This window comes from Phascolarctos cinereus, unplaced genomic scaffold (assembly GCF_003287225.1).
Source record: "Phascolarctos cinereus isolate Bilbo 61053 unplaced genomic scaffold, phaCin_HiC Scaffold_1;HRSCAF=81, whole genome shotgun sequence".
In the NCBI taxonomy this organism is placed as follows: Eukaryota; Metazoa; Chordata; class Mammalia; order Diprotodontia; family Phascolarctidae; genus Phascolarctos; species Phascolarctos cinereus.
Window position 1 is genome coordinate 54367115 of NW_027555514.1, and position 26835 is coordinate 54393949.

General features: G+C 40.4%; 1 protein-coding gene across 2 annotated transcripts in view; it reads right to left on the bottom strand.

Moving 5' to 3' along the window:
- RSU1 (Ras suppressor protein 1) overlaps positions 1–26835 on the bottom strand; it is a 229495-nt gene that overhangs the window by 200734 nt on the left and 1926 nt on the right. For both annotated transcript variants that reach the window (XM_078151921.1, XM_020966872.2), the window contains exon 3: positions 16101–16151. In XM_078151921.1, the coding sequence (XP_078008047.1) occupies positions 16101–16151 (51 nt within the window). The remainder of the gene's footprint in view (positions 1–16100; positions 16152–26835) is intronic.

The window sequence follows — 26835 nt, forward strand, 5'->3', positions numbered from 1 at the left end:
GGTCTATTCATTATTAAGTGAGAGAGTATTTTTAACTGATCTGACAGTTGTAAAGTGTTTAGACACACAGTAGGCACTTAAGGTATACTTATTCTCTTTTCCCTTATAAGCTACTTTACTAAAGGGAGGGGCCCTGGGAAAAGGAACCCTAGAGAGCGAAAGCTCAACCTGAACTCTCCCAAACTACCTTGTATTTAACTACATTATATTTATTGCCTTTATATTTGTGATGTATATACTCCTATATATGTACTTGTCTCTCTCATAAACATGTAAGTTCTGTGCAAGTAGGTGGCGTTTCACTCCATTGTCCCTGTATCCCTGGTGCCTAGCACTGTGTCTAGTAAATAGTTAAGAGAAGCTTGCTGACTGATCGACTGCAGCTTAATTGCTTACCAAGTGCTTTATCTCCCTTGATCTATATGTTTAAAGCTCTTTATAACAGGACTCTAATCTACCTTTTCAGCTTCATTTTCTATGATTCCCCTTTGCACATTTTTGGATCCAGCCGAACTGGCCTTCTTACTATTTCTCACACTCCACATTCCGTCTCTCCTTTCCATCCTTTTGCACACTCTATCCTTTGTGGTTGGAAAGTACTCCCTCCTCATCTTTGCCTCTCAGTACCCTCACTTCTCTTAAAGCTCAGCTCATATATCACCTCCTACAAGAGATCCTTCCTGATCCGCCATCTGCTAGCTTCCCCCCAAAACTACCTTGTATTTCATACAGACTATTTGTTGCCAACCTGTGATCTAGACTTCTGAGCTCTTCTTGGTCTGATCAGCCACAGCTGGACACACTGGACCGTGACCCTGACATCATGATGCTATTTTAGTTCTCTTTTGGCACAAAGGACAACCAACCAAACTTGTATTTTTTTTTAATGTCCTTATAGGAATAGATTCTGCCATGGGACATAAGTACCTTGAAATTAGGAACCATTTCATTTTTATCTCTATATCTCCAGTGTCTGGCACATAGCAGGTACTAATAAATGCTTATGGATGGCTTGAACAAGCAGAAATGTGCTCTGAGTGAAGATATGGGTGAAATACCACCAGCAAATTTTGCCTAAGTCACGATTTTGCCTAGGGTTGACTCTGCACATCTGGACAATACGACAGTTCAAGTAAGTGTGACACAAAATTTGTGATCCCACATGCTCATCTACAAAATCCCAAAATAACACCATAACACCCAAACGTGGGCAATTCTTCTCCCTAACACTTGCCACTGTCACTGTCAGATTCTATTGTTTAATTAATACCTGTCAGCAACCAAAAACAGTATGATTATTTTTTTTTCAAATCCAATCTTTCATGTGATGGCATAGTAACAAACTGATAAATGGGCACTAATTAAAAAAACAGGCTATTGATCAAAGTTTCTGTATTATAAATATACTTCTGTTAAAATGCAAACTGCAAGTTGTTTTAATGTTGTCACAAGATAAATTCTTGACACAGAAACAATTTGTTTAGCATATTTCCCCCATATTTTAAGGCTACACACAAAAACTTTCGCACAAGCCATGACAAATAATCCATGAAGGAGGGAATATCTGGTGCCTTACAAGTAGTCAGGCCTTGAGTGAATGGTGAAGGTCACTTCATGCTTATGGGTTGCCAGAATCACTGTTTCTCACTCATCACAATGATATTTTATATCTACGGAATGGGGCTAAAATTTATTATACTTTTTTTTAAAAACGGATAATTTTCTTTGTGGATACTTGCATATGTTGAGATGTAGCATTCTGGAGTAGAAAGTGATATTTATATTACACAGCTTTCATGGTAGAAACCTATGCTTTGTAGGCATCCACTCAAGATTTAAGCAGAATAATGCTGATCCTTATGCATATCTGTTTCTGATGAACAAACTATTAAAAAGTCAAAATCGCAAGATACATACTAGTCCATTACCAAGTCAAATTCATATTTAGGCTTTCTCTGAATATCAGGTGGTCCCTCCCGGTCATCTCATGGTTTGTAAAAGTTCTCCCTTTTTGACTTTGTTCAAATAAGACCAGCTTTATCATCCGCATGGCCCTGTCCTTCCAGCATACGACCAGATCTGGGAAGCTGGAGCCAGAGACTGAAGGGAAAACTGCCAATTTCTTCAACAGAAGGTCGTGCATGTGAACTGAAGTTTAAACACATCGAGACGAACAATCATATTCACAAGCCTGGTACATGAGGATGGTACAAACTGGATGGTTTTACTACTTTTTAAAACAGGCTCTCCACACACACACACAAGTTGACCTTGATTATTTTCTAATACACAAGATAAGAAAATCTTCATCCCCACAAACAGATCAGGGCCACAAAAGAAACCCCAGTATTGGGGTTATTTGGGGTTCATTTTATTTATCTACAATGTATGCCTTAGGGAATGGTAGCAAAAATGAACAAATTCATTTTTTTTAAATCAAGTCTTGGTTCTGAGGACTTAAACCATTAATATTCAAAGAAAACACATCCATGTCTTATACTGTGCTATTTTCTCCCCGCCCCAGAATACGCCTCTGTCCTTCGATGGCAAATGTTATTCTTCTACACAAAATGGTACTTAGTTGTAAAAAAAAACCACTGTAAACATACACAATGCATGTATTTTGGGAAGTCCTATATTTTTATTTTTAAATTAAAAACTGGGTAATTTACATGAGTATTTTTAAACAGTCTACCACAAAGAAAAACCTACATATGTCAGATACAAAATTCTGTGCAAGGCAATACAGTTCTGCCAACATTTATCCAGATACCAGAGTAGAGACGTTTCCACACTGGACACTAGTTCTATAGAATATATAAACACTCAGATTCAATACACATGACATTAAATATATTTTCCTTTCAAATATAAAAACAATCATTTATCTGAGTCAAAATTATATTCCCCCAAGCCCTGAATATGATCAAACAAGCAAAACATAAAAATCCTATTTCCTCTTTACAATGTTCTACATTATTTTTGGTGTATAAACCCAATATTATCTACAGTAGCAATCTGCCCCACTATCCACGGCCAAATACATTGCAAAACACAGCTACACTCACAACTTCTGGCATTTATCTTTCTCTATCTCAACAGTGACCTCTAATGGACAAATCTTGCCATGTTTTTCTCTTTAAAAAAAAAAACAGATAAGGAGAAGTATAGTTACAAGGGAGAAAAGACAGGACTCCTAAATATCCCAAAGTGGTCAGACCTGGAGGCCCAATTTTGGAGTTTCTCATAGGTTTAGAGCTGGAAGGGACCTTAGGGGTCATCTAGTCCAAACCTCTCATGTTACAGATGAGGAAACTGAATCCCAAAGACTTGAAATGACTTGGCTGAGACCATACAAGTAAGTGAAGGAGCAGAGCCAGAATCTGAAACCAGGGCCTCTGATTCCAAATTGAGCATGCTTTCTACCGTATCCTGCTGAGGAAGAGGTGGAACAAAATGACGTCATACAATGCCTAAGAAAGGCAAGTTTATCACAACAGCAGCACATGGAAGACATGTTTCTTCACAGAAGCCGCTAGATGGTGCAGTGGGCAGAGCACTAGAATTGGAGTCAGGAAGACCCCAGTCCAAATGTGGCCTCAGACACTGATCAGCTGTATCACTCGGGACATGTCATTTAACCTGTCTGCCCAGTGTCCTCATTTGTAAAATGGAGTTAATAGCAGTTTTGAAAATAAAATGAGATATCTGTCTAACACTTTGCAAACCTTAAGCTACTACATAAATGCCAGCTACTGCTGTGGTGGCGGTGGTGCTGGTGGCTGTGACTGTGATACCATTTCATTCAACAACCATTTCATAAGTACCTACTACGTGCAAAACACCTACCATGTGCAAGTCACAGAGATAAACTCTGGAGCTACAAAAACAAAACCTCAAGGGCCTCACATTGTACATTTGCATCTTTTTAAATATTTTCTTTAAAGAATTACTACTCTACGTCATGCTTTGATTCTTAAAGTAACCTTTAAGACAGTTTCTAGGAGGAAAGACTTCCAAGCTTGATCCCGTCTTATTCATCAATTGGTATTTACGAGGCACCTTCTGAGCCCAGCTCTGCACTAAGCATAGAGAAGGAATACATCAGAAGTATATGGCATGGTCCCTATCCTCAGGGAATTTACATTCTAGCTGTGGCAATAATACTAACACACATGAAAGAAATACAGAATAATTAAGTTCTAGACTGCATGATCCAGGCTATAAATAAAACAGGAATTCAGAGAACAAGACGTGTGTAGAATGGGATAGTGTAGGAACCTTCCATAGAAGAAAGCTCATCTGGGCCTTGAAAGAGGAGTAGGACATGGAAAGATAAAAGGGTAGGAGGGATAACACTGCAAAAGCAGTTTCATATACCATCTTTTGTGAACTCATAAATAATCTAGGAGAAGATAGCCTGTACTGTGGTTATTGGATAAAGGGCCAGCCTTGCAGTCATGAAGACTTGGGTTCAAATCCTGCTTCTGACCCATTCTGGCTGAGCATACAGGGGAAAATCACAACCTCCTGGTGTTCCAGACAACTTTCCAAGAGTGTAAATTTAGGTAATTTGAGATCTCCATCAGTGAAGAGAGTTTCCACACCATGAATTGTCTACAAAAATGAAAACCCAAAAACATAGCAACAAGACATTTGTTCAAGAATCTTTACTTTAATTCTTTGAGTTAGCAATAGTTTCAAAACTTAAAACAATTTTTGATTAATTTTGTTGGCCACTGATATCACTTTCTTTGAAGACAACAGAGTTTGCAGACTGAAATTGCTCTCCTTTTACTGAGCATGCCCTCTGAAAGAAAAAAGTATTGCCATTTGTCTTTATATCTCAAACATCTCCCCTTTGAACCTTCCCCACCGGACCCTTCCTTGGAACAAATTAAGATTCAAGACAAGACAACCAACACAGTGACTATCTCCATCATCATATGCCTCATTCAGCATGCACAGTCCCCACCTCTCTAAAAAGAGAAGGGAAGCCTGTTTCCTTATTAGTTCTCCTAATCAGAGATTCTCTGATCTCTCAGATCAAATAAGATAATGTTAGCTATCTGGCATATAGATGCTAGCTAGTATTGTCTAGGACTTTATATTTCAGAATTCTAGTAGCATGCATTTTTCTCTCAGAAAGATCAGCTTTTCTCCTATTTCCCAAAAAGAAAGACAGCAAACAGTAAAAAGGGGAGACATCTGCAGAGGAGGGGTGATTAACTATTAACATGTTTGTTTGTGAATACTCTTTATCTTAGCTTAACCAAACAAACTATTTGGTATATTTCATTATTTTTAAAAAAAAAAAAGGGTTCACAGAATCCAAGCTGGGCTTTGAAAGATCTCTAAAAAAGATTCAAAAGAGTGTTCTGAATATGCATAATTGTTGGAAAGATTTTAAATAAAGACTTAATATAAAAAGCTTCCCATGCTCTTCCATAAGCTTCTTCAGTTTATCTGAATGATATTAATTCCATACACTCCCTGACTACAAAATCAGCTTTTTCTTTTTCAGAGCATGTGATATCAAAATCAAGAGATAATTCATCTCTGCAGGAAAAGCATGATTCCACTACTTGAAGTAAATGACCACAAATACAAAAAAAGGAAGTCTATGGTGGTTAGATGCAGTATTTTCCGCTCAGAAAATCCATTTTTTCACTTCTTACTCCTTCTTACATTCCTCAGAAAGCCATGACATCTTCTGTACAAATCCCTCACTACTGTCCTCCTTCAACCAATCAGAAGTATCTATTGACTTTTTCACTGGACTTTTAAATAGTCATTCATTCTTACAACTAAACCCAGATGAAAGGTAAAACCCCCAAACAATAACAGCTCTCCAAAAGGGGAATGTGTTGCTTCCTCCCAGCCCCCCATGGGCATACATTAATTGTGGGGCAGGTTATAGGTTATAGAAGGGATTCCTTTTCCCCTCAGGAGCGGAAGAAGAAGACGGCCCTGAGGTCCCTTCCACCTCTAAATTCCTGCTTCTGAGCTCCTGTATTTTCATCAGGGACCCAGGTGCCCAGCACTTTATAGTGAAAAATACAAACGGAATAAAGATGTGGTCCCTGGCTTCGAGGAGCATGAGACTAACGACTAAGCAACATGAAGCAACTAAATATTAACTTATGAAAGGCACTAAGTCAGGTCCACAGTAGCTGGAGATTTCATGGAGTAAATACCACTTTCACTTTGGATCCCAGACGTTCAGCTGGAAGGGAGGTTGGGGCCCATCTAATCCAATCCCTTCACTTTTACATGGGAGTAAACTGAGGCCCAGAGAGCTTAGTTGATTTGCCCAAGGTCAGATAGTGACAGTAGCAGAATCTGAACTCAGGGCCTCTACATCTGCTCTTTCCCCTCAACCATTAAGCTGGGCCTGAAGGAATATTTGGTGGTAATGATGCAAATGCACTCTAGGGAGAGAAAAAGGAATGAAGGAGCTCCTTGCCTCACTGACGATACACAGTACCTGTGGAAAATAAACTTGTATGGACAGAAAATAACCAGTGTAGGTTTTTAAACAGTTCAATGACATCCTGAACTCCATATTTGAGTCTAGTAAGCAATGACATCTTCTGCACTCTTTGTACAGCTCCTCACCTTTCAAGTGTGTGATGTTCTTACTTAATCTAAAACTATATTTCCTTCTTTTTCCTTTTTTTTGGCAATTATTAGAGTGACAGACAAAGGGAATATTGTACCTGAAGTTTACCTGGACTTTAGTAAATCACTTGGAGCTACATGGACAAAAAAGAGTGGAGTTAAGTATTCAGAACCAGTTGAAGAGCTGAGCCCCTCCCCCCCAAGAAGTCATCAACGGTTCCACGTCAACTTAGAAGGTGGTTTGCAGTGGAGGGCCCCAAGAGATCCATCCTTGGCTCTATGCTAATGAACTGAATTAGAGGGAGTTGTGATGGCAAAATAGAAGAGCTGTCCAAGTGGTTGAAGGGCTGCCCCTAGAAGATGGACTAGGTTGGTTTTTTTGGTCTTAAAGGACATGGTGAGTGGAAGTTACAGAGACACAAACTGAGGCTTGATCTAAAGAAAAATCCTGGAAAATCAAAGCTATCCCATTGATGAGAGGCCTTCAAACAAAGAGTGGATGACTTGCTGGGTATGCTGTAGAGCAGTGATGTCAAACTCAAACAGAAACAGGGACTTCCAAGTTATATGTAAGGAACCCTGAAGGATGCACATTGACTTAGAAAATTACACATGTGCATGTATACGTGTGTATCCACATGCATGTATACACATACATACACATATACTTTTACAATTACTATTTCAGCACACTAAAGTCAGATAGGAACTACATTTTCATCTGGTCGGGCTACCATCAGGTGTGCTGTGGGCCATGTGTTTGACACTTCTGTTGTAGAGAGACTTCTTTCTCCAGGGCAGGGTGGAAGAAAGGATGGGATAAGCATTTATTAAGCACCCATATGTGCAAGCAATGTGCCAAGTACCGTACAGAGCTGCACAAATGATCGTGAAGACTCCCTTCAAATCTGTGATTTTATGGTCTCTTTTATGATCAACTGTATTATCACCAACATCATTACTAATAACAACGTTTGCTAATTTTTATGTAGCACTTTAAAGTGTGCAAAGAATGCACATACATTCTTTCATTTGATACTTTCAACAACAAATGAGGTAATTCTGAGGCTGCTGAGAGTTTAGGTGACTGCACAGAAAGTGTCTGAGGTCGGGTTCAAACTCAGGTCTTCCTGACTACAAGTCCCACAGTCTGTCTACGCTATCATCTCACTGCCTCTGGCCACAAAACTGAAGCTGAGAAGTAGACGTTATATTTTGCTATTGATTTTCCAAGTGTTCTAAGCAAAGCACAGCTATTGGAAAGATATAAAGAATGAATGTATGACTTAACAGTAGAAGGAAGTGAATATAAGAAACAGAGACAACAAAAACCACTTCTGGATCACAATGACACATTCCACTTACCTATGCCTCTCTGGTCAGTGAGATACTTGATTATTCACCTCTTTTTGTCCCTTTATCTGTGGATGTGACCATCACTTTCAAAACTGTTAACACTGCTGCAGTTTTAGAAGCACCACAAACATCATGATTTTTCAAGGCCTACAGCAAAAACTAAGTTTGGGACCTTAAGGCAGACATGCTTCCCAGGGTCACCTGCCATGTCTTTCAATACGCCAATCATTTCTTCCATAGGTACAGAAGTGAAAATGTCAGTCTTTGGAGACAGGACTCAAAAAGATATAATTGGCACAGCAAAAGAAAAACATGAATAAATGCTCATGCAAGATATGACGTGCCAGGGGATTTATCTATGTGAGTCCCAAAGGCTTTACCAAAGCTCTGCCAGCCAGCCATCCTATTAAAAACAATGCAAAGTGAAAGACACTGATTGCAATAAAAAGTGACAGAAGGGTGTGCTAAGCCGCTCTGCTTTTATGCATATTTATATTCCTATCAAATGGACATATTTACTATAAACACTTGGAAAACCATAGCAAAAGCATTCATTTTAAATGCCAGAAAACTAGTAAAAGATGCTAATTTGACCTTAGTGGAACAGATCAAGTGTCACTATCACTGTACTCTCAATAGTTTGAAATACAAACTGCTAAGACAATTAATTAGGTGACTGGATTCAGTCGAGTATCTCAAACAGTCAAGTGTCTCCCACAAAAAAGTTAAATGAAAAAAAATTACGTGTGTGTGTGTGAGCGCGCGCGCACGTCTGTATATAAGTATGTATGTATGTATTTATGTGTATGTATGTATGTATGCATGCATGCATACATGTATGTATGTGTATATGTATAATCTGAAGCTTAGGGTCCTTCATTTTCTAAAAAAGTGGTTTAAAAAATCCAAGAGGAAAGTATTTCTCCTATCACATCTCTCAGAGAAATGGCCGATCAATTAGCATTCATTAAGCACCTACTATGTGCCAGGCATTATGTGAAGCACTGGAGACACACAAAAAGATAGAAGACGCTCCCTGCTGTCAAAGAGTTCACAATCTAATGGGTGAGACAATATGCAAACAAATACGTGCAAACAAGCCAAAATACAAGAAAAACAGGAAATAGCCATCAGACAGAAGGCACAGAATTAAGAGGGTTTGGAGAAGACTTCCTGTTGGAAGGTGAGAGTTTTGCTAAAATTCCTCTTTGTAGGATGGTCACATGAATTAAGGATGTCAGAGACATAATATCTGTTCCACTTTATTATCCCTATTTAAATTTTCCACCATAATAATTCTAAATCCCCAAACGGGGTTACGTTAGAGATTGTGATATGATTTTATTAAAGCATCAACCTTCACATCTATGTAGATCTTAGTCTTTTACAATCAAAAGATGATAAAACTGACAGCAGACGACCTATAGGAGAGGGACTGCGGTATGACTAAATGCCTTCTTAAGCACTTACTGTGTGTCGGGCATTGTAGAAAGCACTGGGGACAGAAATACAGAAGAGACACAATCTCTTTATTCTTCTAAGGTCAACAAGCCAATATGCCAACAACCATTTATTAAGCTCCAGGGACTATGTTAAAAGCTGGGCGTCGGGCACTAATGGAGAAAGAACATAAATGGGCAGGGGGAGGGGTAGCCAGAGAAGGATGTTTTGGTCCAGAAATTTAGAGAAATGGTGAACAACAGGGCAGTATGCTCACAACGAAATTGACCCATCCTCTCCAGAGACAACAGAAGCACCGATTTCACTGGAAGAGGTGGGAAAGTGGGAAAGGTCAAGGTGAATAAAGGGACTTATGGTCCCAAGGTGGCTCCTCCTAAGTCCCTGGTGGCCTGATTTGGAGGGAAGTGGCAGGACAAGAAAAAGAAAAAAATCAAAATGGCAAGTCACTTCCTGTCTCTGGTCCTCAACTTCCTCAGGCGTTAAGACCCTCAAGTACACTGAGTTCCCCTCCCTATGGGTCTCGGTCTTCTACAATATTACAAACCTTAAAGCATTCTACAAATGCTAGTTAATACTTTTATTATTATTAATTAACATCACTGTAGCGAAGGCTGGATGGTTCCTCTTCAAGTATGTTGTAGGAAGGACTCTTGCTCAGGTACTGGTCAGGCCAGAAGCTGCTGAGCTTCCTTCCAACACTGATGTTCCGTGGAGACGCGGTGAAGTGTTGGACTACGTGATCTTGAAGGTCCCTTCCGGGGATGCTTTCTACCATTCCTTGTCTGTATCTGTTTAATCAGCAGACCTTCTGCCTCGATTTCAGCAGTGGCAGCCCCTGTTAACACAGTGTGGCGGTGCCTGTGGTTCTGCTCCTGCCTAATGCATGGGCAACACAAAGCGTGTGCTAAAAATGAACCATGCCATTCCTAACTCCTGCCCACAAGTGTGACCCAGCTGTCACTCTCATTTCTCAGTAATCAACAGCTCCGTGACACTGCTTCAAGCTGTGCAGTATACGTAAAATATAAATTCATACACACACAAATCTCTCGACATGACATTTTCCCCAATTTCATTAGACTTTAAAAGTGCCCTAACAAATCCTTGCCATATTATTAGAAAATCATTCAAGTCTATAGGAAATATAACAGGCACAAAAGAGTAAAAGTCAATTAAGCAGGGAAAAAAGGGAGCTCTTGTCACTAACTTCCTCAAAACTACAGTGATAAAAGTAAAATGGCCAATACCAATAAGTTATTCTCCAACAAGCAGGCATTAATTATACTACACGTTAATCATAGCTTGAATACTTCATGTACACCCAAGCAATCTTTCATCCAACCCAGTATTATAAATTTGGAAAAAAAGGAAAACAAGCAAGGAAACACAATTTTAAAACATCCTATATATTTTCCCTCAATGTAGCAGCCATGGAAAATTTGTCCTCTAACCACCAGAAGCCACTTATAGCCTCTACCCTGGTCCTTTTCAATAGAAAAAGTTCAGGAGGCAGGCTCATCTCATATTCACCCTAATGGTTTGCACGCGTCTTCTTACACAGAAGGGCTAAATAAGCACCCAAGGTTCACAGGGCTCCAACGACCTGCCATCCCTCAGCTCCTCCTTGATTTGGGGCCAGACAAGCTCTCTGTGAAGGAACATGTTGATTTAAGATTTACAAAATAAGAAATCATAGTGAGCCCCCACCTACTGGCCAAATCCTGTTTTCAGAATGTGGTATATTTCTATTATTTCTGTATTTCTACTAGCTAGCCCCAGGCATGTGATCTTGGCCTAATGAAGACAGTTCTGCACAGCAGCCATACAAACATGCTTAGAAACAGTACGATAAACAAGTAAATAGAACATAACAACAAAGAAACAATGCAAAAGAAAACATGTACCAATTGGCTAATGGTCCACTGCTTTCCTAGATCCTAGAAGCTCCAGACATAAGATCTATTTTGATTTTTTTGTTTTTGTTTTTTTGCTTTTTTGGTGTGGTAATTGGGGTTAAGTGACTTGCCCAGGGTGACATAGCTAGTAAGTGTCAGAGTTTGAGACCTGAGTTCAAATCTCAGGTCCTCCTGACTCCAAGGCCGGAGCTTTATCCACTGCACCACCTAGCTGCCCCTAAGATCTACTTTGAAACAAGGCATTCCAGGACATGCATGTCTTTGGATTCCTTTGAGTAAACAAATGAATGTAAACTTCACAACACAATTCAAACCTTCATGTTATCAGCTGTCAGTGAAGAAATTCTAGAGGAACTCTTGATCTAACTCTGGTTCCTGAGATCACAACATGGGGAATAGATTTGGAATCAGGATAGATTGAGGAGAAACATAACTTTTTTTCTTGGTCCCGTCGGTGACAGGGACCTTCCAGCTACCTATGAGCACACATCTGTATTATAATCTGAGAATCAAAGTGGGTTGTCCTCAGAAAGGCAAGCCCCGTGCACCCCAGCATCCCTCCCTGCACCCACAGCAGGGTCTCTTGTTATTTCTGATCACTGCTTCCCAATCAAATCTCCCGTGGGGACAGAGACAGAGGAAGAGCAGACCGACATCTAAAAGTAAGGTTTCTTTTTTTTTTTCTTTTTAAGAAAGAAAAAAGAAAAGCATGGATGGGAAAAAATTCTTTAATTTTCCTGAAATATTAACAAAGCAGAACAGTTTAACCACTTCAGCTACCACATCAACTGTCATACTCTAAGGGGAAAAAAAGTAAAACATCCTATAGTACCTACAAATGAACATTCAATTACCTTTACCCCTATTCCAGATATTTCCTATTTATATTACGGGCTAGAGGTACTAAGGGAAGTAAATGAACTGATCAAGACCCTGTCACACTTAAAACAAAGTCACACTTAAGCCATCCCAGTTCTTATGTTTTGTTCTGTTTTCAATCAATACTTACTCTGGACACATTTGTTTCTATAAAACTGAATCTCTTCTGGCCCTATCTCCAAACATTCAGAATGAGGGTGGGGATCGTAGCCTGGAACTCTAGCCCTGGCTCTGCCCCAAACGACCTGGGTGCCATTAGACACATCCCTTAGTTTCAGGGCAGGCTCTTTTCTTGCCTACAAGATGAAGATGATCTGATTCAACTCTAAAAAGCTACAATTCTACCACTACTAACTTCAACAAATATCCAAATGATTACAGGCCCATAATTATGACCTGAATATTTCTGGTTATAATTTTTTTTTTGGGGGGGGGGAAGGCAATCAGGGTTAAGTGACTTGCCCAGGGTCACACAGCTAGTAAGTATGAAATGTCTGAGGCCAGATTTGAACTCAGGTCCTCCTGACTCCAGAGTAGGTGCTCTATCCATTGCACTACTGGTTATAATGCTTTTTACTCTGCATTATCCAGAGAAATATCTCAAAGCACCACTTAAGTTTGTATGTGTAGGAAATCTGAAAAAGACTTCCTTCTCAATTTCCACTGCAGTGAAAGCTAACAAACCTGTTCTACCTTGAAGTCATTAATGGGCTAAAAAAAACAAATCCACGGCACTGGATGAAACAACAGCTATTCATTCATTCCACAGACACATTAAGCAATCCACAGTGCTAGGTGATAGGAAGCCAGAAAGCAAAATGAGACATAGTCATAGGGTGGGGAACCTTCGGCCTCTAGGTCCTCAAGTGTGGCCCTTTGACGGAATCCAAACTTCAGGTTTGGCGAAGATTCTGTCAGAGGGCTGCACTTGAGGACCTAGAGGACTACATGTGGCCTCGAAGTCACAGGCTCCCCACTCCTGCTCAAGTTGACAAAAATGTGGTGAGATGAACTAAGGCTTACAGACAGTCATAACATAAGCTGCAGATATGATAAGTGTTTAAGAGTGTAAAGTGGCATGAGATCAGATGAGGAAGTGCTAGGATCATCACCCAGCGTGCCAATGCGCCTATCAAGTAACTGGGTAAACAATATCACAGCAGACGGGCGTCCACAACATTATGAGAGTCAACTAAAATATACTATTGGGAAAGCAATAGTTAGGGGTTAATGTATGTGGAATTCATGCCTTTACGGTTACCTTCGAAAACTAAAGACAGTGTGGTATGGAAAGAAGACTATGGTTCATATTGTAGCTCTATAAAAGAAGTCTCTATATCACCAAGAGGGAAATGCAAATTAAAATACCTCTGAGACTAGAAAAGATGACAGAAGATGCAAACTGTAAATGTTGGAGGAAGAGGATGTAGAAAGACACACTGTACTGTAGTTGGAGCTATATATTGTTCCAACTATAGCATAAAAACACATGGATTCAAAGAAGAGAACTCACCACTGTGTATACTCTAACTCAGTGATAACGCTACAAGGCCTACCGAGAAGGGCAAAGATAGAGAAAAGTGCCATATTTACAAACAGATTTATAATAGCCAATTTAGGGGTAGCAAAGAACTGAAAAAAAAAAAGTAAGTGCTTCTGGTTCGGGGAATGGCTGATTATAGTACGTGATGTAAGAGAATATAAGAAATATAAAATAGGAAACCAAAATTTAAAAATGTAAGAAATTATGAATATATAAAATATATAGTTGAGATAAATAACATATAATAAATAATATAATAAAACATATAATAAGAATATCACAAATTATGACTATGAAAAAATCAGAGAACTTTGGGAAAATTTTTTATCAACTGATACTGAACAAGAGAAAAACCCAAACAATGGCACATAAGGGAAAATTGGAAAGGCATCAGAGCTATGGTCAATGTAGTGACCAATCTTGATTCTGGGGGTCTGACTATGATGAAGGCCTCCCTCTTCTTAGCAGAGAGGAGATAAAACTATCAGTGGTGCAACCTGAAGTACAAATCATCAGACATAGTGAAGGCATGGTTTGTTTTGCTCAGTGGCACTTCCTGGTTACAAAGAAGGCTTCTATTGTGAGGGAAAAGGAATCAGAGGAAATGACGGCAATCTGGAAAGAAAAGAACAGCAATAAAACATAAGACTGGCCATAGGCGAGGATAAAGCAACTCACAAAATCACTCTTACTATCCCCTGGAAGGGTGATGATGGAATACTCACAATGGCAAAGAACTGTAGCTCATTTAAAGTACTCAAGAATTACTAAAACTTAAATTCAACATTAAGCCCTTCCTTCAGGCAAGGTCCTGTGCTAAGCACTGAAGATACAAAAATAAAGAGTCCCAGGCCTCAAGGAGCTCCAATTCTATCAATATAACTGTGCCTTCCTAACTACGACAGATATTTCTGAAAAGTTTCATGGAGATTAAGTTTTGGTAAATCAAACCATATGATCCCAAGGCTTTTCAGTCATGCCCTATCATTATACATGATGTTTTTTTTTGGAGAGGTAATCAGGGTTAAGGGACTTGCCCTGGGTCACACAACTAGTGAGTATCATGTGTCTGAGGCTGGATTTGAACTCGGGTCTGACTCCAGGGCCGGTGCTCTATCCACTGTGCCCCCGAGCTGCCCCTACGTGATTTATTTTCTATTAAAGATCCCTTATGACTGCATTTGATATCTCTAATCCCTTAGTTCTCTGCCAAGAGGTAAGAGTAAGTATGAAGTCTTCCAAAGTCATGATTGGTCACTGCTTTGCTCAGAGCTCTGTGACATTTTAAAGCTGCCTTCTCTCACATTTACTGCTGAGGTCAGAGCATAAACAGGTTTCCTGGTTCTGTCCCATTTGCTCTGCATCAATTCCTATGAATCTTTCCATATTTCTCTGAATCCCTCATAGTCATCAGTTTCTTAGGGTGCAATAACATCCCACTACATAAAGTTTCCTTCTATGTCAGTTAATTGTTGCTAATTACTTGTACCCAAACAGGAGAATGCACAGCTCTCCATATTTGAAGGAATCCTTACGTAAAGTGAAGCCTTCCAAATCCCTCTATATTCTATAAATTCAGATTTCTAGATGCACATCTCAAAACAAATGCAACTTTTTCATTGAGAAAGTTATCCTTTTAAGCCCTTAGCACAGAACTAAAAAGCTTACTTCCTCCTTATATCTCTCAGCAGAGAGGAGATTGATTAGGGTTGCCACTTCTTGAGGGAGGGCAGGTGGGACCTTGCACACATACAAGTAAGGTCATCTTATTAAAGCACTCAAAATCCACCTCACCTTGCCACCAAATGGAAACTCTTCTGAAACAATAACTCACATCTATAAGCAGTTTAGGGTTTACAAAGTGCCTTGTACCAACTCAATGAGAAGTGTAGTGCACGTGTTATTTTGCCCATTTTACAGATGAGGAAACAGGATCAGAAGGGTTAAAATGACTCCTGTGGTTACATAACTAGCAAGTATGGGAGTCAAGAACCAAATGTTGATCTCTCCTGATTCCAGATAACTGCTCTCTCCATCACGCCATACTGCCCTTGTTAATAATGGAGCTGACAAAATTACATTAGCACCAAGCATCAAGGGAAAACTCCCTTGGAGGAGAACAAAGAACTTCCTTTAGGAAGAGAATTTGTTCATATATTTTGAGAATATGTCATTAATTTTTCCCATATAAAGTTGATGATTTGCTTCTTTACTGTGTCTTTGAAATGAAATAACCCAACAGGTCACATTTGTGAAAGGACTGAGGCAACAGGATAATGAAAGAATCTTTTGAAAACGTGTAACAAAACAAAAAATGCACTTACTTGTTAGCTTGTTGTGGCTGAGAACCAGTTGTGTGATGTGGGATAAAGTAACTATAAATAAGAAGGAAAAAGACCAGTTAGTAAACATATATCCAAATTATATCTAGATGCTAACAAAAGAAACAGTTTGTTAAAACCTTATTTCATAGGATGAATAACTACTTACTGTTCCCATGGATAATCTTGGAAATATTTGTCAACACAAAATCACAGGCCTTCATCCAGGTAGACAAATTTCCCAACAGAAAGCCAGCTCAAACATCATCTAACGTAATCCCTATCTGAAGCGGGACACCTCATCACTAATCTCCACTTGCATATTCAAATGGCAGCTTGGTGGCAGAGTGGAAACCCCACCTCAGACACTTACTAGCTGTGTGACCCTAAGCAAGTGATTTGGCCTATCTTAATTTCAGTTTCCCCATCTGTAAAATGGGTCTAATAATAGCACAAACACATGTAAAGTGTCCTATAACCTGAATGCACTATATAAATGTCAACTATTCATATCATTGCTGTCATTCAGTTGTGTCTGACTCTCCGTGACTACATTTCGGGTTTTTTGGCAAAGACACTAGAGTGGTTTGCCATTTCCCTCTCCAGCTCATTTTACAGATGAGGAAACTAGTTAAGTGACTTGCCCAGGGTCACACAGCTAGTAAGCATCTGAGGCCTGATTTCAATTCAGGTCTTCCTGACTCCAGGCCCAGCACTCTATCTACTATACCACCTATCTGCCCTAACTATTAAAATTACATATATATGTATATATATGATATTAACATTACCTGTATGTTTATAATATTAATATTACCTATATATTTATTTATTTATAATATTACCTATTCCAGGAGAGACTATTCTGTTTCTAAAGAGTTACACATGTTAGAGTCTCTGAGTTCATCAAATACTATGTGATTATTTTTTATTTTCTCTTATTCATATACACCTAATTGGTTCCAGAGATCAACTTCTTTATTTTTAACCAGTACAAGACAGTTTTGATAACTGCTTTGTACTAAAGTTTGAAATCTAGTACAGCTAGCCTCCTTTCCTTTCCCCGCTTTCTCATTCTTTCCTTGGAAATTCTTGACCTTTCGTTCCTCCGGATAAATATTTTATTCTTTCTCTTAGTTCTATGAAGTAACTCTGGTAATTTGACTGGTACAGCACTGAAATCTATAAATTAATTTAGGTAGTATTGTCATTTAATTATATTGACACAACCCAACTGTGAACATTATCTTTCTAATTGCTGATTTAATTTAATAAGTTGATTTAATTTCTGCAAAGTGTTTTATAATTCCATTCATATAATTCTTGTGTCTTGGTAGGTAGATTCTCAGATATTTTATAGATATTTTATAGGTTCAAGGATATAGATTTGGAAAAAACCTCAGAAGGAATCCCTCATGTTAGAAATAAGAAAACTGAATCACAGAGGTTGCTATCTGCCAATACCACATACATAATAAGTGGCAAAACTAGAATTTGAACTCATGTTAACTGATGTCACCACTTTTCCCACTAAATAACCTTTCCTTTCTTTTTCAATTTTTCCTAAAATGCAGTGACTAAATAGAGAGCTGTCAATGAAAGCACCAAGGAAGCTATGTTCCATGAAGCCAATGAACGCTAAGAGACTTAATCTTAAAAAGATCCATAGCACTTTGGTTCTTCCACAAACATGCTGTTTTAATAAGCTCTCCATTCCCTATGCATAACAAACAAGGCCACATATTTCTCACTGGTAATGGTGACAAAGCATGGTACAAAACCGAGTATCAAACACGTAAAACAGGCATTTGTAAAAGTAGGCCTGCCTTCATTCCTACCTTGCCAAGGTAGACATACAACCATTCAAAAGAAAGAGGGGAAAACTCTTGAAATGACTCTTGATAGCTAAACATCTTTACACCTACTTCCTTCACAGAGGGTCACTGATTTAGAACTGGGTTGGAAGGAAGTTTAGAGCTTACACAAATTTTCAAGATTCCTCAGAATTTGTCCATATTTTACTCCAATGTTTCCACTTTAGACATACAATATTGGCCCAAAGGATACATTTTCTTTCTCCAACATCCCACCATCTACTCCCACCCCAGGGGCAAAAAAAAATCTGGCCTCTGATAAGATCACAGAGTCGTCCCTAGAAATGACCTCAGGAGTCACCTAGAAGAACCTTCTCAATTTATAGATAAGAAAATTAAGATTAAATGACTTACTCAGAGTCAGACGGCAAGCACCTGAGGCAGAATTTGAATCCAGATCTCTTGGGCCCAAGTCTAATGTTCTTTCCACCATGCACATCTACTTCCTGCCTCTTTTCTGCTGCTAACTGATGATTTTCTTCACTTAAATACTACTCCAGTTCCTCATTATAAGCAAGAAAGTGACTGGTTTTAATGACAATGTCAGTGGGGCTGAAGGTCCAGCAGGCCATAGACCAAATTAAAAAAGGCTCCTCATATGGGCCAATGAATAGATTTTCTTGTGTTGTCTAGGCTAAATTTGGAACTGCTCACCACGGGGCTGACTGCAGGGTGCTGAATTATTAGGCCAGAAGCACTTTCAAAGGCTGCCCACTAAGTTAGAATAGGATTGTAATCTTCATTTTTGGAGGAAAGACCCATACTCAGCCATCGAACCTATCACCAAGCTTTTGTTAGGCCCTTCCTACCTGCCAGGAACTGTGCTGGCTGCTGGGATATGAAAACAAAAATGATGCAGTCAAAGGAATGAGAATTTCTGAAATGCCCAGTTAAAAAGAGGGAGCCGCGTGGATGTATTTATGCAACCTCAACTCCCTTCTGTTCATGAGTGGTTGTTTCTTTGTGAGTCCCATGAGAACACTGCACTATTAAAAGAAGAGAGAATGTTTAAAGTATAAAAGTTGCACTGCCCAAACCAGTCAAGAAGCCATCATCATTCTGCCCCTCCTGTTTGGCCCCTGCTGCTTCATAGACCTTAACAACACATGCTGGCAGACGGTGAGAATAACATTTTGGCTATCTTCGGAACTAGAAATGACCCAGAATGAGCCTTGCTAAATAAGAAATGCATGCTATTAATCAATCAATCAAGAAACATTTATTAAGGACCTACTGTGTGCCATGCACTGTGCTAAGCACTAGGGATACAGCAAGAGACAAAAAACAGTCCCTGCTGCCTTCAAAGAGCTCATAATTTAATGGATTATGTACAAACAAACAAACATGTACAAACAAGGTAAATGGGAAATAATTAACAAAGGGAAGGCACTAGAATTAAGAGGCAAAAGGAAGGATTTTAGTTGGAACTTAAAGGAAGCCAGGGAGGTCAATAGGCAGCGTTGAAAAGGGGGACCATTCCAGGCATGAGGCACAGTCAGAGCCTGGAGCTGAGAGATGCTTGGAACAGCCTTTCTAGAGATGATACAAAGGTAAAAGTGGCTGGCCTTGGCAACAGCTTGGATATGGGGGATGAGAAACAGGAAGGAGTCCTGGATGACTCCTGGGGTGTGAGCCTGAGGGACTGGGAGGATGGCCTTGTCCTCTACAGTAAAAAGGAAGGTAAGATCAGGGGGAGGATTTAGGTGGAGAGATCGAGGCCCATTGTGGACATTAATTTAAGCTGTCTACTGGACAACCAGTTAGAGATGTCTCAAAGGACAGACTGAGTAGATGTGACAATCAGCAGCATAAAGATGATAATTAAATCTATGGGAGCTGATGATTACCAAGTGAAGTAGTAGAGAGGGAGAATGGTGAGGGCTCAGGACAGAAGCCTGAGGGACACCTGTGGTTAGAGGGTGCTATCTAGAGAGAAGGATCCAGTAAAGGAGATAGAGAAGGACCAGTCAGATAAGAAGGAGGAAAATCAGGAGAGAGTGATGTCCTGAAAACCTAGAGAAAAGAGAGTACCAAGGAGAAGAGGGTGATCAATAGAGTCAAAAGCTGCATCGCCTACAGAAAGCCTTTTTGAGGAGTTTAGGTACTAAGGCCAGAAGAGAAACAGAATGATAGTTAACAGAGACTCAAGAATCAAGTGAGGGTTTTTTCAAGATGGAGGAGACATTAGCATGTTTGTAGGCTGCAGGAAATGAGCCAGTAGAGACAGGTAAGTGAAAGAACAGGGATGACAGAGGGGGCAATGTACTGGAGGGGATAGGATGGATGGGATCTGGATCTCTTGAACAAGTAGAGAGGTTAGCCTTATGGTCAAGAGCAAGGTCATCCCATCACATGAGACAGGAGTGAAGGAGGCAGAAGCAGAAGGCACCAGAGTGATAAGAGGAAGAAGAAAGAAGGAGCTCATGGTGAAGAGCCTCACTTTTTACTATAAAATATTAAAAGTCCCTATTAAAGTCCCTAAAGCAATGTTACTGTATTTCATGCCTTTGGTTCAGCCCAGGGATTTACAAAGAGATGCATCTTTAAAGTCAACTAAAGAGACAAAGAAAACTTACTGACTTAACACAATAAAAAGTTACCATGCGGCTTCCCACTGGTTTGGCCATTCTCCAGGCTTCACCCTCCTTGATACTTAAAAATATTGTTCAAATGGGTGGGAATCAAACAGAAACTGGGAGGGGTGTTTTGGGCTTTATTTTGATCTGGGGGCTGGAGAGGAGAAAGAGATGTAATCTTAAAGTGAGCAAAGCTACCTCTTCAGAGATCTGGGGGACCCAAATCCAAAGAAGTTTATTTGCACAGCTCTCTGAGAACTAGAATAGCTTTAAATTAAAATGTCTATCTTCTCACAAGTCCCTATGCCTTACTAAGGGGTAACAAGCTCAGAGAGAGAACATATGTCTTGGCAAACAGGGACAGTATGCAGGAAAGCATCTCACAAAGAGAAGCAGCTGAATTTTACCTACTTCTCCCCTTACAAATCAGGAGGCAGACTGTGATGCTAATCAGCAGTAAACTGGTCAAAAGACGTCAAGAGGATGATTATTTCATAAGAGCATCAAAGAATGAAGAACTGGCAGAATTAGAGAAAAATCAATGGATTTACTATAAATTTTAAAAAAAAACCTTCGGCATATCTAAGTACCACATAGAACCTGATTATTCTCCTTTGCAGCTGCCTTTTCTCTTTTCTGCTCCTTCAACCTTATGACTCCCAAGTCCAATGCCAATCACGTCAACCCAATGACATACGGTGGCACTGGGGCCTTACTGAAGGGCATAAGATAGAGTCGGATCCTTTACTATTCTGGAGTTACTTCTAAGGTTCAGTGAGATTTTTTTTAAGTGACAAAGTGACAAAAGAACCACAAGGTGGCATTACAGACTTGTTTTCAAAACAGCTGAACTTTGGCGACAAAGTTAAAGCAGGCTGCAGCCTATTCCCACTAGAATAAAACACAAACTCCTCCTTTCGCATCTGAAGTCCTTCCTCATCTAGCTTCAAGCTCTCTTTCCAGACTGATTTCACATTCCTCCCCTTGGCTCACTCCACCGCAAACAGTTCTGTCTGCTGCTCCCCATACATGACATCCATTTTCCACCTCCATGTCTTGGCACTCAGGAGACAGGCACCATGCCTGAAATGCACTGCCTCCTCATCATGGCCTGTTGGCATCTGTAGCTCCCTTCAAAACTCGGTTTAAATGCCGCCTCCTACCAAGGCCTTTACTGATTCACCTTACTCTGTAAATAATTTTATTTAGCATATATTGTTCCCCCCACCCCAGCCTCAATAGAATGGTGGTTTCTTGCAGACAAGGCCAATATTAGTTTTGTCTTTAAACTGTAGGACCCTTTGTAAGACATGATCTTATAGTTAGAACAAAGCAGAGAGAGAATCAGACAAGACACATCACGTGGCAATGTAAGAGCTGGAAGCTCATCCCAAAAGAATAATCTGTGACAATCTCTCACACTATCAGACTGGGCAGTTCAACTTCCTTCCAGTCTATATTGCTGGTTTTTAAAATGAGACATTCTGTAACCAGCTAATCTATCCCCTAGACAGTAGCCTGAGATCACCATAAAGAACATGTCAGACACGAGCCATCATACAACAGAACAGCACCAGAACTATGGCTATGGCACTACTATGGTCATGATTTGTTCAACAGCCTTGCAGATATTCAGTATCCAGCAAAACAAAAAAATGGGAGATAAAGATTTGCCAAAAACATTCGCCATTTTCATGGAGGAGAACCAGGGCAAAATCCAGGGTGAAAAGGGATTCCCACTCAATGCTAATGTTTGCCAGATACCCCTGGCTGCAGATCCCATTGTTCTGTTTGCACTACAGGGGCCACCTCAATGAGATGCCTGGTCACCAAAGAACCACTGAGATGGTTGGAGAAGGAATACTGGGTGTGGGCAGCAGCAGCACGTGGGCCAGCATTGTGGAAAAAATAATATGGCTGTATATTGCCCATGTCATAACATGCAGATGGACAGGAAGCCCAGCGAGTTAAGTCTTTCAGTGTATAATCTTGGACAGGTACCACATATGGAAAGGAACTGGGCCCCTGACTGAACAGGAAAAGAGAGATCCAGCTGAACATTAACTGTGCAGTGTTTTCAATGATCTTAAGTCAGGGGTGGGGAACCTTCTGCCTTGAGGCCACATGTGGCCTTAACAAAAGGATATGTTCTGTGAAGTTTGGATTCAAAGGGCTGCATTGAGGACCTAGAGGGCCACATGTGGCCTTGAGGCCACAGGTTTCCCACCCCGTCCTAAGCTATTCCCAACCTACAGAAGGCCATCTAAAATTCCTTCAGTGATTCTATATGGCCATGAATTTGCTGAATTCCAGGATCTCCAAAGAATCAAAATTTCAGAGGACTCAAGATGCAAAGGAAACACACACAGTAGGTATAAGCAGGCTATAGCACACTCCCAGTGACGTCTGGTGTACGATAGCTCAGTGGGTCAGTTAGCAGCTGTTAGGTGCTTCTGTAGGTACCAGGCACTGTGCTAAGAACCAGGGACACAAAGACACAGAATCTCCCCGAGAGGAGCTCACATTCTATCTGGGGAAACAACACACAAAGCAGTAAGTACATGCCACATAAATATAGCATTAAGTGGGAGATCATTTCAGAGGAGAGGGCACTGGCAGCCAGGGGATCAGGAAAGGGTTGTTGTAGAAATTGGGATTTCTAATTTAAGGATTAAAAACTGCTTTATAGACATGATGTCATTTCATCCTCACAACCACCCTATGAGGTTAGGTATTTTAAATCTCTTTTCCCTTGTTTTAGAGATGAGAAAACTGAGGCTCAGAGAGGATGTGACCTGTGCCCATACTGCAGAAGATGGACTTGAAACCCAGATGCCTCCTGCCTCCAACTCTGGCCCCCTTCCCCCTATACCATGCTGCTTCTGCAGAGGAATGTTTCAGGGCAGAATGCCTGTGTGGTCAGCTTCATTATAAACCAAACTGTCCGTGACCTAGGATGGACTCTGGCGAGGCCTATGCCCCTTTCCAGCCTACAAGGGTTAGGTTATGAGACAACACGGAAACAACTAATCTCCTAGGTTTGTAACTCACTTTGCCCACCCCCACATGATCCACCAGTTGCTTGGCACACAGAAGGCACTTAATGTTTATTGACTCACGATCTCTCTCAAATCCAACTAACCCCCCCCCTTCTCTCTACTCACACAACTACTGCCTCAGTTCATTCAGGCTCTTATCTCTTCCTGCCTGATTATTTCGACAGCCTCCTACCTGATCTCCCTGCCTTAAGTCTTTCAACAGTCTAACCCATAACCTCCTGTCAAAGTGATTTGCCTTGACCATGTAACTCCCCTACTCAGTCAACTCTAGTGGCCCCCAATTGTCTCTAATATAAAATCTAAACTCCTTTAGCTTCTAAAGCCCTTTCTATCCTGGCCCCTACTCAACTTTCCAATCTCAATGGAATATCTGTAAAGCACTTAGCACAGGGCCTTGCACATAAGAGGCACTACATGCTTGTTTCCTTCTCCTTCCCCTCCACCTACATTATGCAATGCAGCCAAACTGGCTTTCTCTTAGTTCCCTACCCATGACACCTCACCTTCCCTCCCCATGCCTTTGCACTGCCTGTCCTGGTCCGCGCTCCAACTCCCCCAATGCTAGCTCCTTCCCTCCCAAACCACCTAGTATTTAAATACTTTGCATTGCTATGTATTGTCTTTATATATATATTCTTTATATTTGTTGTGGCTGTGAGTCAATTCTTTCAGTCCTGTCTGACTCTTCACGACCCCATTTGGGGTTTTCTAGGCAGAGATACTGGAGTGGTTTGCCATTTCCTTCTCCATGTCTCCCTTATTAGGGCGTTAGCTCCTTGAGAGAACTGACTATTTCATTCATTGTATTTGTATCCACAAATACAGGCTCCAAAGAGCCCGGCTAATAACGGACATGTAAAAATGCTGACTGGCTGTTGAGCGAAGTGACTAAGATGACCTTATAACCTATAACGGCTTAGATTCACTTTCAAGATCGTATGTAATAATGATAAAAGCAGTCATTTAAGGGCACAGAAGAATCCCCTGAGCCACATCCCCAAACACATACAAATCTCTTCCGAAGGCATTCCCCCATCACCAGCAACACTACGTGACAAAGTAATCTGCCAGATGTGGAAGATGGATATGGGCAGGGCTGGGGAGGAAGAAGCAACAGAGCAGTAAGTACAGATGTTTTCAGTCTCCTGCTTCTGGCCAGTCCCCATTTTCTTGACAACTTCAGCGCCCAAAGTGAGCAATGCACTGGCAGATTCAGCTTCTCCTCTTCCAAGCTGGTACTGCGTCCTGAAGGGTCAGCAGGAGGTAGTACTTCATCAGTTTATTTATACTGCGAAAGGTCAACACAGGTAGGTTTTGATAAGTACAAAATATCAGATGAATGAAATATAGGAGCTGAGAGACAGAAGAGACCTCAAAGGCCATCTAGCCTAACTCAGACATGAATTCGCCCTCTACGACCTCCCTGGACAGATGATCAGATGATTCAGGACTTTCAGTGATGGGGAAGTCGCCACTTCCCAGAGCAGCCTATTCTACTTTCAGACAGTTCTAACCCTAAAAGTCTTTTTTTTACTTACATTAAATTGAAATCTGACACTGTAATTTCCATCTATTGTTTCTAGTTCTGCCCACTGGTGAATACCTTCACAATTTATCTACAACGTTTCAACCTGTCCAAATTTCCCTACCACCCATCCCAGTGTCTCCAGGCCTAAAACTCTGAAGTCACTGAAATGTATGACTCTTCAATGTTCTCTGCCAACATCTGATCAATCCCCAAGAGCTGGCAATTCTTCCTTGCCCAACCTCAAATTCTCTCTGCTTCATGCCTTTCTTTCCATTGTCATGGTCAACAATCTAGTCAATCTTCTCACTCCTGGACTAGAGCAACAGCTTCCTAAATATTTCTCCTATCTTCAAGCCCTCTCATTTATAATCTAAGCTATGGCCAAATGTCTGAAAAATCTTTCTCAAAAATCACTCTGACCATTTCATTACCTTGTTCAAGGTCCTGGACACAGAATAGCTCTTGATGCTTACCACAGGAACTCTTTTAAGGCCCTCCAACAACTGGCCCAACACTGTCTTACCAATCCTATTCTCGTTACTTCTGTCAACCCAAGCAAGTCTGTTTGCTGTCTCTCCCACATACCTTGATGGTTCACTAACTTTAATCATGCTGTGCTCCCTATCTGGAACACCCATTCCTCTTTTTGTCCTATCTGCCTCCTTTAAAACACTGCTCAAAACCCATCCTTCAGAAAGTCTTTCCTGATCAGCTCCGCCATACATGTTATATTATGCATTTATTTTCATGTTGCACTATGTGCCTTTTTACCTTTTTTTGCCCCCATTTAGGACACTCTGGTTCCCCAAATATAACTACAGTGCTTCTCATCAGTAACCAAATTTTCTACTTCTTTTATCTCGTCCCCCTCCAGGTTCTCTGCTCAAAGGTGCTTGATAACTATTCTAAAATCTCATGGTTAAGCCAGCAGAGTGGGATACAAACAGGGATGGAAGAAACCATGTTAGGGCTAAACATGGGATTCTACTGGCAAATACTCTAGAAGGCTTCACCCTACTTAACCCCACATATTATTACATTATAACTTGTTTGACTTGTAATAGCCTATTGTTAATAATCTGTTAAATTTCTTAATATCATTAAATCTCTTTTCCCCATCACCAAGAGGTAATTTGCATAGCACCCACACAGACAAATTTACCACTCCTTGAAGTGTACATGTACAAATACATTTTATTACTTCAACATTTAAAGAATTTGTGATTTCATCAGCTTGGGCGTACCCTCCATGGACACATATAAAAACACTAACCACAATTTAGTAGCCTACCATGAAGACTTAAATCTAATTCTCTTTTCGTTTTACAGATCTTACAGCTGAGGAACCAGGACAAGAGAGGGTTAAGTCACTTGCTAAGGTCACAGGTAGCAAGCGAAAGAGGCAAAATTCAAACACCACATCCTGTAGCCTCCCCTCCTGCTATCAGCATGACAACAAGCTTCTCCAAACTCATCCAGACCAGTCCCTTTGGACACAAACTTGTCACTGGGCAAAGAGAGGAAGTCTTTTCAGTCTGATAGGATCTGCCTGTGGCTGTGTTCTACTGGCACAGTCTGGAGATCGCAGAGTCATTTCCACACCACAATGACACATCAGAGCAGAACTTAAAAATATTTTCCACTAATTAAACTGAATTAACACTAATCATGCTTTAAAGAGTTCATTATACCCCTTACAAC